The 13,674-nt window shown below is 36.9% G+C and overlaps 2 protein-coding genes across 5 annotated transcripts in view; one reads left to right on the top strand and one right to left on the bottom strand.

Annotated features, from left to right (window-relative positions):
* Positions 1-5,315, bottom strand: part of Elp4 (elongator acetyltransferase complex subunit 4) — a 100,186-nt gene extending 94,871 nt beyond the window's left edge. The window contains 1 exon segment of the mRNA XM_038331411.2: positions 5,091-5,315. Coding sequence (XP_038187339.2) covers positions 5,091-5,301 — 211 coding nt within the window. The 5' untranslated portion in view covers positions 5,302-5,315.
* A 146-nt stretch (positions 5,316-5,461) lies between these two features.
* The window catches only part of Immp1l (inner mitochondrial membrane peptidase subunit 1), a 50,767-nt gene continuing 42,554 nt past the window's right edge, over positions 5,462-13,674 (top strand). For all 4 annotated transcript variants that reach the window (XM_038330514.1, XM_038330513.1, XM_038330512.1 and 1 more), the window contains exons 1-2: positions 5,462-5,555; positions 9,636-9,745. The gene's annotated coding sequence lies outside the window, so the exon portion shown is untranslated. The remainder of the gene's footprint in view (positions 5,556-9,635; positions 9,746-13,674) is intronic.

Raw genomic sequence — 13,674 nt, 5'->3', positions numbered from 1 at the left:
GAAACTCCCTGAACCTTCTTGCCTCAACCTTCTCAGCATAAGCTAACATGTCCAAGTAGTTTTCCTTCTTGGTGGGATAAGGAGATGTTGGTCAATGAAAATGAAATATGTAAAATCCAGCACGGTCAATAAGAGATGCCCTTGCCATATTTGCAATAATCTTCAGTTAAGAACACATCACTTAGTGTGTATTATTACTTGGTCAGTGATGACAATAGTAGCAATAATGGACAAAGGGGGACTAGCTATGCAGAGTGTCTTGCAAATCCCATGAGGGAGCGAGGTTGGTTTTGGGAAAAATGATTGAACAAAATTAATTTCTTCCAATTTAGGAATATATCACTCAAAAATTATAAATCTTATGCTTATAAAAATCCTAATAGTTGGAAACGTTATACAGTTAGTTCTTAAGACACTATCAAACAGGGACAAATTAAATGACTTATAATTTAAGACGTTTTCTTCCCCCCTAATGAGCTCTAGTGTATACTTTAATTTTAGATTGTGACAAAACCAATTAGAAAAAGGAAATGGAAAGGCTATCTTAACTTAGAAAATCTATTGGTGGACTTCTGATGATTAATGTTTGATAGAGAATATTCATAGTTCAAGCTGGGAGGCAATATTTTGTGTTAAAACAGGAATAAATTTAATTTTTAAAAAAGATCGGAGCTGGGCATGGTGGTGTATGCCTTTAGTCCCAGCACTTGGGAGGCAGAGGCAAGCCTGGTCTACACATAGCCGGGGCTATGTAGAGACTCTGTCTCAAAAAACCAGCAAATACATTGTGGAGGCTTGAAAATGTGAGCCTATTTCCACATTGACTAAAGGTCAGAGAATTGGTTCGTACCACACTATTCCTTCAAGATTGCGTTTCTACCTCAAACAAAGGTCCCACCTAGATTTAGGCCAGACTCTCAAGGTTATTGTCAACTTGGTACTAGGGGAATAGAGAAGTAGATCTGTTCCTACTTCAAACAAAAGTCTAAGGAGATAACTTTGGATTCCACCCAGGGAGTGGTCTGCATACAGAATATTTTGTTTTGTTCCAGCAACAGAAAGTTTAACTTTGGCTGTAGCCCAGGACCTTCAATTCCCAAGTTCCTTTCCTTGTATCATTCTAATGTAGTTTTTAGTCTTACTCCTACTTTTTGGGGTTGGGACATTTTAAGCAGTTGGAAATTAAATGCAGGCTTATTTCAGTACTCACTGGAATTTCTTCCCGATACTAATCTATGTTTCTCCATTTTATTACTTTCGCTCATGTCTTCATACTCTTTACTAATATTTCCTAAATATTTCCCCATGCTTCTACCCTGGAAGAGGTATTTTTGTTGAGGCTGGTCCCCGACAAAAATAAAATAAAAAGAACACCCCCCCAAAAAAACCAAAAATAAAAGATAAGAAATTTTAAGAATTTTTAGTGTTAATAGCTGTCTGACATAGTATTGTAATTCATGGGGGAGTAGTTAGTCAACCATTAACCAATATTACTATTTTAATGAGAAAATTTCAGTCTTGTATCTCCCTGCCCAAAATTTGTAAGTTACAAACATTGGGTAAATGAGGTCAAATTAATGCTTGGAAGTGATACCTTATTTTTCAAAGTTGGTGAATGTAAAAGGAGTAACTGTAGAAATTAGGAATATATTAATGTGTAGAAAGGCACTACCGGAAACATGAAATGTAAAAAGCACGTTCACTTTTTCCTTAGCTTAGAGCAGTATCCTCAAATTAATACAGCCTGTCAAATTAAATTGTGGTGATTTTGTTAATGTGTTTATGAATTAGTTATCAAATATCCTGGCCTATGATTCAGGCACAAGTGGGCAAATATGGGAACCAAAGTTATGAACAGGGATAATGTTTCCGGAGATTGAATCATATGAAACAGCTTTACATAATAAAATGAAAAGAGATTTTTTTCTTTAGTTATATAGCTAGCTATCTAAACTATAATAAAAATTATTAACCATAAAGCCCAAGCTTAATGTATATTATTCCAAAATACTGATGACAATGTAAGCATGCCAACTGCATTTATGCTTTAAAGTCAGTTTTGAAAATGGTGGCCATCACAACAAGCTTCTCCATAAACTTCTGCTGGACTATTATTTACAAGAAACCCCACCTACTGTCCCTTGACTGTCAAACTGAATAAACTCTGAACAGGGCAGAGGTTCCTTCAGACAAATCTGTGAAGTCACCCTTCCTTCAAGAACCTCTCAAGACTGACAACAATTTTTCTTAGAAATTCCTAGAATATCTATTTAGCTAAATTATTTTCCTTTTCGGAAATGTAGGTTATTTACCTATAGTAACCTCAAATAGCAATATAAATGCCTTGGAAAAGACAAAGTTAAATACCTAGGTTACTGGGATAGAGACATAGCTCAGTGGTTAAGAGACTTGTTGCTCTTGTAGAGGATCCAAGTTTGATTCCCAGCACCCACACCAGGCACTTTCAACAACCAGTAACTCCAGCTTCAGGGGATCAAAGACCTCTTCTGGTCTCTGCGGACGACTATACTAACATGCCCAAGTCCACATATATACACATAAATAAAAATAAAATGAATCTTAAAGAAAATCCCAGATTAGAAAGTCTAAACAAAAACTTCTAAAATTTAAATATTGCCAACTTGGGGAATCTATGAGAATCCAATAATAAAATTATATTGACAGAAAAAAAATAAATGATTAGATCAAGTTTTTTTTCTGCAAATGAAGACAAGGGGGAATGTATGTTCAGATTTGAAAGACAGAGTAATAGTAGCAATAAATTACCAAATAGCTAACATTCAATCATTCTATGTGATGGGTTTCAAATATATTTGCAATTATATTTAAAATTATACCGATGTCAGGTGGCAGTAGTAAAGTTTCCATTGTACCACAGAGTGGGTATAATACAATATTAGCTTGTTATGTGCTCACAATGTCATAGTATATTTCACTTATAATATTCCTCTATCATTATATTTTAATCACTATAGGGTTGTATAAGCCTGTCCACTATGTGAATCAAATAACTTTTGAAAGTAACAATTTAACCCAAAATCCTTATTCTTATTTGAATATACATTAGCAACAGATGTTTCTCTTCCAAATGTTTTAATGAAAAAAAAATTAAATTTTTTGCTCCAGAAAATATACAAGACAGGAAATCAAATTACAAAAATGTCATTAAGAAGTTAAAAACTGAAATACAACTGGGCACATTTATTAATCCAAACATGGTAATATTATCACAGCATTCTGAATTTCTTTGTACTTTGCAAATTAACTTCAATCATGCAATACATACATTTCAACAACTGGTACTATTTTGAGCTTAGTCAACACTAATTTTCAGCATGTTATATTCAAATATGAGAATCTTCCACTGCCCAAGCATTTCTGAAAATTTCATACATTATTGATCAAGTATATGTCTCTGTAGAGACACAGATGAGAGGTGCCCTCAGTTCTTTTTGGCAGGCGTGAAGAAACTGTAATTAAATAATTAATCTTAAGTTCAGTAAATTGTCAGAACTCCCTAAAAATCATTTTCAAAAATTAGCAATAGCAGTGCTCTAAGTACAGAGATATCTGAACAGGAATCTGAAGCTCAGCTCACTTGGTCGGGAGTTTTGTGAATATTCATACCATTAAATCTCTGCACCAGTTTTTGAAGCTCAAAAGCCAAACTCTATCTTTCATACTTACCATTACTTTAGTCTTTTTTTCCCCTTCTTCTTTCAATCAAGGTCGTCGAAAAACTTACGGAGTGCCAAGCTCTGATCTAGGCACATTTTGCTATTTTAATGAGAAAATGAAGGCCCAGTACTGAAAATGCAGCCTTTTTGTTCATAGGGTTTGATTACTACCAACTGAATAAACATAATTATCCCATTCAATTAAAAATATGAAAATTTAAGGAGTAGAAACGATTGACAGGTTAGGTTGATAGGAAAGATCTACTGTCATTAAAGCTTACAGATCAATTTCTGTCTGGATAAGAGTTCACTCAAATGGGCCAGTCCTCTAAGGTTTGGTTCAAACCCAGGATAACAACTAAGGCCATAAGGAAAAAAAGTAAAATGAATATTCACCAACTATGCATTTTGAATTCTGTTTTTAGCCTCACACAACTCAATGGGTTTAAAACAATTACGTGAAACTACTTTAAATTTATGTAGAAAACAATCAGCATCCATTTAGAACAAGAAATAATAGAATCAAGAAACCATACTGTTTCTGAAGCTTGTCTTGTGATTTGCTAAACTTACTTTAAAAGCCTGGAATATAACCCAGAGAAAATCCTAAATTAAGTACAAGAAGAAGCAGTGGCAATTGTAATATATTATGCAAATGTACCATATGTAACAGACACATAGCAAATACTATGAAAAATTGCTTACAAAGTGTAAGCACACATGTGTGTTTAAGAAGCAGATTTCAGACATAACTTATGAATATATTGAAGATACTCGGGGGCAGAACTATCTGAATATCAACGACTGTCACTCCTTTGAGTCAACATACATCTTTGACATCCACTCTTCTAGACCCAACACCGCTTATGATTTAAGGAGATAAGTAGCCCACAATGGGGGAAGAAAAAGAGGGGAAAACTTTCAGCATTTTCTAAGGAAATCCTTCTCTTACAACGCTAAAAAGTTCTGTAGGTTAGTCCCAGCTTTAAGGTACCTGGATAGGAGGGAGAGTGCCATAGAGACCAGCAGGGGATTCTAAAAATCAATTCCTTTCCATGTTTCTTTTTCATTAGGAATCACTTTAGGGTAAAAGCACGTAGGGAGTCCTGGTCATCTGGAAATGAGTTGCTGGGTAGAGCGGAGTTAAGGGTTATGGGTCCCAAGGCGGGCTTAGTGCACAGATCTCATAGCATCTCCATGCTAGTCTTCCGCCCCCCCGTCTCTATCATAGCAGGCTACCCTGACCACATTTGTGAAGGGAATAGGGGTGAGCAGGGCTGGGCAGGGCGTGGGGGATGAGGGGTTGCCCCCGGCGTGGGGATGAGGGGCTGCCCCCGGGGTCCCTCCCCAAGTTTTCCCTGGGATGCGCCCTCATCTTCAATCTGAACCAACCTAGGAGCTGGTCCAGGGCTGGGAGCCCGGTTGACACCAGCAGCTGTCCATTCCGCACCGACGGTCGCGTGCCCGCAATGGACAGCAGCCGAGGGCCACCTCCGTCAGCCCCAGAGGCCTTGCTCTTCCTCTGGAAGCTGGTGGTGCCGCTCGGGCCGGCTGTGGATGCCAGGCTCGGGACGCCCGCGCCGCAGGTAGCTGTCGCCGCCATCTTGAAGCTCCCGCGACGAGCCAATAGGAACTCTGGGAACTCGAGCGACTGACCCGTCAGAGACAGCCCCGAAGTCCCGCCTCCTCTCCACTAATAGCCAATAGAAATGAGAATTCCCTTGCTAACCAGCCAATCGCCAGGCGTATTGCTGAAAAGTGCTCTGTACGTCAAGCAGGAGGCTTGTAGGCGTCCCGGTTTGACCAGGTCTGCTAGAGTTCTGGTTGAGGAACTTCTGTTGGTGTTTGGGGCCGCAGGTGGGTACTGTCCTTGGGCATCCGTGGTTTGCGAGCGCCCGCGTTCACGCGGAGTTACAGAAAAGGCTGGAGGAGCCATTCGCCCGCGGGGCTTCGCTAGCCACTGCCGGTTGGAGAGCTCTCATTTCCCCTGCTGTTTAGCACCGGGGAGAGGCTCTTCTCTCGCCTTTCTGGTTTCTAAGGAAAGTTATCCCCGTCTTCCCCACTTGAGACCGTCTTTTCTCGAATGGTTGTGCTGTCTGGAAAGGATGTAAGAGTGACCGCAGTGGCTGGTGAGCGCTTGGGCTTAGCCTGTTAGAGCCCAGGACTTGACTTAGAAACTTCCCTTTAGGAACGGCGAGGCCACTGGGCTTTCTCCCCGGTCTGACAGACTATACCTCTCTGGCAAGTTCCCGTGACCAGCCTTCCTTAATTTTAATTAGGATTTCTGGAAATCTTGGAGAGTCTTTCCTAAGCAGTGTGAATGACAAGTGTTACTCCGACAACTCCTTCTTCACACATTTAATTGTCGCTCTCTGAAGCAGCTGCAAAAAAAAAAAAAAAAAAAAAAAAAAAAATCAGAAAATACCTAAGGTTTCTCTCCCCTGATATCTGAGAAGAATTAGATTCATTTTCTAGTGGTTGCAAAAATCTTAGTGGCGAGGGTTCCTACTTCACTTTTTATTTGTGGGAGAAAAACCCATGTAATTTAGAGTTGTGTGGTTTAATTTTTCTTTTCAGATGAGAACTGGAGGAGGAATTGGTAAGCGATTTTTTTAAAAGGCGTTCTAGATAAGCAATGTTTGAACTAAAAATGAGTTCCAAGCAACACCTGTGATACTGAATTACTGTTGACAGTGATGAATGATACATAGATTCATTCATCCATCCATCCACTCATTCATTATCCGTTCGTTTTCAGGCACAGTCTCACTATATAGCCATGAATGGCTGGAGTTCACAGAATTTGCCTGCCTTTTCTTTCTGGTTGCTGGGACTAAGAGGGAATACCATCACAACAACTTTACTTTGTATTTTTTTCCTTCTTTTTTCCTTCCTTCCTGTCTGCTTGCATCATATTCAGGCCTGGACTTAATCCTATAATCCTAATGAGGTGGAGAAGGAGAAGCAGGTGTTCATGGTTAGTGTTAGCTCCATAAGACCCATGTCTCAGGAACAGACAAAAAAAAAAAAAACCAAAAATAGAAAATAAAGAATCATATTCTGGGGGTGGGTGGGTGACAAACCTCAAGGTTTAGCAACAACCTATCAACCAGAAAGATTTGATAATGGTTGCTTTAATCTCTAATATGTCACCAGTACATAGGATACATATCCATATATATATATATATATATATATATATATATATATATATATATATATTTTTTTTTTTGGTTTTTTGAGACAGGGTTTCCCTGTAGTTTGTAGAGCCTGTCCTGGAACTAGCTCTTGTAGACCAGGCTGGCCTCGAACTCACAGAGATCCGCCTGCCTCTGCCTCCCGAGTGCTGGGATTAAAGGCATGCGCCACCACCGCCCGGCTTATATCCTTATATTTTTAATGGTCTAAGCAGAAAGCAAGTCCTCAACAGTCACTTGAATGACTTAAAAATAGAAGGGTATGTATGCTTTGGAAGCTGCTTGTCTCTTCCATGAGGAAACCACGAGAACTGGCATTCGCTGTTGAGCACAGCTGTTAGAAGCTGAAATTCGAGTTTTGTGTAGTTTTCATGCCACAGCATAGTCTTTTCCTTTGAGCCATTTGAAAGTCGAGAGTATGGCACTTCTTTATGTTGCCCCACAAGAATAAATGGCAGCTTCAAGATTTCTTGTATGAACTGCTGTTTGTCTGCCTGTGTGCTGTAGTGTTTTCTACCTGTCTCTATGATTTTATATTCTTATGTTCTAGCAACCCTTCAGGGTCTCTAGTATGGTCAAACTCCTCACTGACTTCAGTGTTTACTTTTATAATAGTTAGACATGCTATTCTTTCAGAGCTATCTTTGAAAGAAGTGTTATTAAACTTGTGATTTCGAGCCAGGATCTCCCGTAGGTGTGATACTTAGAAGAGAGGTGTGTATTTTTCTCCATATAGCCTCTTTAAGGCAATCTAAGCTTTTCTGTTGTAAGTATCTGCTAGCGCAAACACCCCACTTCATGTGCCAGGATCTACAAGAATTTCCTAGGACCACGATAAGGAGCTGATATATACTTGGTGGCTTCACAGAAAGCTAACTTTTTCAGAACATCAGAAGTAAAAAGTATGGTCTGCATGTCAGCAGGGCCATATTCATTCCAGACATTTAAGAAATGACTCTGCCTTTCTGGCTTCTGCTGGCTCTTGATATTCTTGGTTGTGAAACCATAGCTCCAGTCTCTGTCTCCAGTTATATAACGTCTTCTACTCATGGCTCTGTGTACTGTTCTCTGTCTTTTATTAGGCCATTCATATTAGACTTATTACCTCTCTAATCTAGTATTATCTTACGTTGAGCCTTACCTTAGTTACATTGCAAATGATATATAGTCATATGCTATGATTCTAAGTAGATATTAATTTGGGAAGTAAGACATTACTCAATCATCTCAAGTCTCTTTTGGATAATAATTTATATGCAAACTTTTGTGAAACGTATTTACAAAAATTAAGAGCTGATGTATAATTAGTTGATAAAATTATTTCATGGATTGACGAGATGGCTCATGGATCACTGAGATTTCTTGATGATTAAAGGTGCTTGCTACCAAGCGATCCCCCTCTAGGACCACATGGTAGAAGGAGAGAACCAATTCAAGCAAACTGTCCTCTGACTTCTCTCTCGATAGATGCTATGGCAGGCCTGCACTCCCCTCCCAATAAACATGTTTCTTAACATGGTAATACTCTTTGTGTTATTATCAGTACTTGAGGGTGCTGGAGAAATCACTTTCTTTCAGCCTTTATACTAGAAGTTGAGGGTATTGTATAGGTGTATACACATTAATAACACTAAAGTTCTGTTGATTTAAAGACATTTGTTGCACAGTATGCATTGTTATAACAAGATCTTAAACCACCTCTTTATTAAAATCATGGTGGTCTTTAACTGCTTGGAACAAAGGTGAAGTTTAGCTATTTTGATGTTGACTCTAAAATGTTTAGGAAGGATTCAAATGCTTTACATAACTAAGAAAATAGTTAATATAAATATGAGTGTTTGAGACTTGCAATACAATGAGATTAACGTTAGATATAGTGCCTGTAAATAAATGAATGAATATATTTAATCAGACTTTTATGCAAAATCCCATATTATATGTACTTAAAAATTGATAATCATCTTTTGAAAGCAGAAATTGGTTTTTTGGTGTGGCCACTGAAAAGCCATATGTAAACACATGCAATGCAAACTTTGGCATTTCAAGTAGAAGCAGAGACAATTATTTGTGTCTTTAAGTCATAAAAACTGATGCTGAGTTATGATAGCTAAATATATCATAGGTTTTTCACATTAAAAATATTTTGTCTTTCAATTGACTATGAGTTTTTTCTATAGTATTATTATCATGTACACTCATATTCATTAAATGATTAATCATTTTTTACAACAGTTTCTACACTTTTTTACAACAGTTTTTACAACAATTTCTACACTTAAAATTAGCCGAACATGGTGGCATCTGGTCTTTAATCCCAGCACTTTGCTGGTGGGAAAATCTCTGAGTTGAAGCAATATGGTCTACAAAGAGAGTTCTAGGACAACCAAGACTACATAGAAAATCCCTGTCCACAAAGAAAAGATGACATTAGATATGCATGCTGATCTGTAAAAGTCTGCATGGCTTCTCATCAACTCCTAGACTGCAGTGCTCAGCTTTTTATCGAACCTGCTATCCTGTTTTGTCTTTTCATTTCTTTCTTCTTAAATCCTCATTTAGATAAAAGCCTTTAATATTATCATTTGATAAAGGTCCAATGCTATTGAATATCTATTGTGAAGACTCCTGCTGCCTCACTTAAAGAAAGATACAATTCCCTTAGACATGTCTCCTCGCACCATACATTAATGTAGCCCGCATTGGTCCAAGATGACCTAACAGCTTTGATTTACTGCTTTAGGAATCTGCAACCATGGATGACTCACATGTGCCTTGAGACCTGCTTTAGATTTGGGTTCCTGAAATCCTTCAACTACGCTAAAGTTGAATGAATTGTAGAACAGACCTATGGTAAGTGGACTTTAAAAAAAAAAGGCAGAAGGAAAAAAAGCCTTTATTTCTGTGTGTTTCGTGTTCAAGTTAAGTCCTTTGGCTGTTGTAAGGCTGCTCCCTGCTGGACAAAATGTGGCTTTCTAAGGTTGGCACTAAGTAGGTGAGCAAAGAACTGCTTGACTGCTCTCCCTTCCCACACCAGGGGTCCTTGCTACATTCACAAAAGCGATCCTCAAAGTAGTGCTATACCGTTGCCATGCTGTTGGCAGTCTAGTATAATGCAGTGAGAAGGCTGATCCTCTTGTGTTTGCTGGTTGCTTTCTATTTAGTGGCATTTAAAGGTCCGCAAACATATTCAGGGATGCCTGTCAATGTGGGCCTTAAATAACTTCCTTAATTGTGTGTGTGTTGATTTATAATGTAGGTCAGGTATACTATAATAATAATGATACCTGTTATAACAATTGTGCTCTCATATGCTATTGTAGAAACAAAATGATTTCTGTCTACTCAAAATAGATCGTATTGGATCTATTTTACTGAACAATCTATGCTTTATGTTTTATAAACTTTTTAAATATTATATACCCTGTTCTCTAGCCTATTCCAGATGCTATGCTTGGTAGCATATGGAGAGTATACTTCACAGAGTGAGAGTGGGTCTGACATCAAATATTGTATCTGCAGCTAACCCGTCATAGACCTTATCATACATATACAAAAGTCCTTCTAAAATTGATTAAAGCATATGAGAGAAGAAAGAATCTATATTTCTCCTATCTTCAAGCTAAATATTCTTAGTTTTTTTGTCAGTGCAACTTGCACAAAATTATCTGGTTGTAATCTAGAATTTTTAGAGTAAGTATGCATTTTTTAGTTTGAAAAGAAGGAAAAGTGGCAGAAATAGCTTTAAGTCCATAAGTGAAAGTTAAACAGAACAATTGATTTTACATTATTTACAAGCCTCCTATATTTTTATAGGTATTGAAAGCATGTGAAAGTCATACTTGATTGGAATTATCAAGAAGTAGGCATAGTAATGGTTCTTTGTTATTACAATATTGCAGCGAAAATTGTAAAAGCAGACCAAAGATGTAAATTGTTTTTAATAAGAGAAAGAACTTATTCTTTCTTATCCAAAAAAACATTGCAAGAATACATGATAAGAATACATTATCACAGATAATACACAATTTAAAACCATGTTGCATAATGTAAGGTTATGAAGAAACATAGGCAAATATATGGATGAATTGTGAATACCTGTATAACAAACCCAAATCCCCATATGCCTGGAGTATCACTAGCACTCTGCAATCTAATACAGTTCTCTCCCTTCCCTCACTCCCCCTCTCTCTAGTGAGGAGAGGAGTCTAACTAACTATTGATGGTTTCCCATTCCTGTTCTCAAGCATCCTGAGACTGTTGACTGCATTTTACCATGTCTAGCTTAGTCTCTCATTTCTTTAGAGGTAACAAATAGTCTACCTTTTGCTGTATTTATATTAATTATATATAATTTTTAGTTTTCATGTATGTTCCTAAGCAATATGTTTATATTTTTACCCTTTTTCTTCATTTTTTTTGGCATGTGTGTTTTTTATGTGGGTGCTTTTTTGCGTGTGTGTTTATATGCATGCTTTTTTTTGCTTGCACATATTTCTATGCACCACTTTTTTATAAAAATAAAGTTTCTTTATTATGTATACAGTGTTCTGTTCGGAAGAGGGCACCAGATCTCATTATAGATGGTTGTGAACCACCATATGATTGCTGGGAATTGAACTCAGTACCTCTGAAAGAGCAGTCAGGGTTCTTAACCTCTGAGCCATCTCTCCAGCCCCAAAGAATTTCTGATTGTTTGTTTTTGTTTGTCAAGATGGGGTTTCTCTGTGTAGTCTTGTTTGTCCCTGAACTTGCTTTGTAGACCAGGCTGGCCCTTAACTCACAGAGATCCACCACCTCTGCTTCCTGAGTGCTGGGATTAAAGGCTACCACTACCTGCCTCTTTTCCTTTATAAAATAGTATCTATTCTCTTATTTCATTCAACATTTTGTTTTAAAGCACCATCTGTGTTACATTCATCTTTATTCTTTTATATTAACCATTTGCTGTGAATACCAATTCAGACTTTCTGCATTTAGCAACTATTTGGTGTGTTTATTCTTAGGCAATTTTAAAAGCCATTGCAATGAATATTCATCAAAAATCCTGGTTACTGTCACCTTTTACAAAATATTTCAGATGGGCTAGAATGGTGGCTAAGTAGTTCAGAGCACTTACTACAGAGGACCTGATTTAGAATACCAGCCACCACATGGCAGTGAACTACCACCCATAACTCTACTGTGAGGATATCTAGTACTTGCTCCTGGCTTCTGTAGCCACTGTGTACATGTGGTGCACATACATTGGCTCAGGTACACTCATACACAAAAAAAATAAAAGCTATAGTTAGCAAAATCATCTGTCTGGGGTGGGTGTGGTGGTGCAGGCCAGTAATCCCAGCATTTGGGAGCCATCTCAGCACGATCACTGAGTTCAAGACCAGCCTGATCTACACAGCAGTTCTAGGACAATAGGGAGTACATAGTGAGATCCTGTCTCAAAAACCAAACATAAATAAAAATAAAATTTATTACTGATAAATGATATGTTCATCTGGAATATAGTTATCATTGCAAGATAATTACAGTGATACTTTAAAGGAATATGAGAAATTTGATCTATCTTGACAAAAACAGTTATGAAGTGATGGAAGGGAATGATGTAAGTATAATTTGTTTTATTAAAGACCTTAAATGTATGCTAAGATGACCTATGGTTAGAGATCATTTAATATTGAATATATAGATAGATATAGAAATGTTAATTGTATAAGTTTAGGTATGTTATTTGCTAAGTTTTCTAATCATATCTTTATTTTGTCCTTTAGACTTAACCATTCTAGACTGTATTTTCTTGTGTGGCAATTTTGCTTCATGTTTTGGACTTAAGACTATATCTGGAGAGAGAGCCAAGGGAAATGGACTTAGGTGACGAAGGGTCATTTTCTGCAAAATAACTCCTTAAGAGAATAGGGCTGTTTATCCACATTTGTTGATTGTGCTTCTTTTGTTGCTACTTTGTTTTGTTACTTGTCTTTAAGGAGAATCTACTGTGTTATCAGAAAGAAGTTTTTGGAGTAGAAAAACAAATGCACAGCTTTCCATGTTAATGACACTAATATTCATAAATGCTTATTTATGAATATATAATTTCATGAAGCATTTGTAGATAATCCTAGTAACCTAAATTAGGTATATTTCTCTCTATTAAAGATAAGCATATTAAATATACATTTTTAATGGAAAAAAATTAAGAGTTTAGCTTCTGGTCACCAAGGCAGTGTATTAATGCTGGCAGCTCCAGTTAAAAATTTTAAGTGTCTTCTAAATTATTTTACGTAGCACCGCATGATTATCATTGTGGTTAAGTTGTAAACATTTATGCGACTTCAATTATATTTTTTTCAAAATGTCACTATATGTTCTAATGTGTGCTATTTACATTACGGAATTATGTTTTTGAATACCCTAATTATTTTGCTTTTATCTAGTCAGTAATGTATATATTAGTAAGTTAATTATTACTGTGTTTCTTTTATATTTCATAATGAGAATAATTTTCCATTTTAAGACATATTTTAAAATGCACTCTCATCACAATGCAGAAGTTAAAGAAAGGTGGGTGATTAGACCTGACTTCTCACTAAGCTTGGTCTTCGCTTGTCAATTGCATTTTTTAGTTTAAAGTATCAAATTAACTATTATTTTATTCTGTCTTTTATTTTAATTCATGCATTTAAAAGCTGATATTCAGATAAAAGATAATTTCAAAATAAAATCAATATATTACTTATGAGTGGAGCAACACATTAGCATTGGGTTCACAATAGATCATATCG

This window comes from Arvicola amphibius, chromosome 5 (assembly GCF_903992535.2).
Source record: "Arvicola amphibius chromosome 5, mArvAmp1.2, whole genome shotgun sequence".
NCBI lineage: Eukaryota > Metazoa > Chordata > Mammalia > Rodentia > Cricetidae > Arvicola > Arvicola amphibius.
The sequence above is the reverse complement of the archived record's forward strand: the minus strand, read 5'-3'. Positions and strand labels throughout refer to the sequence as shown.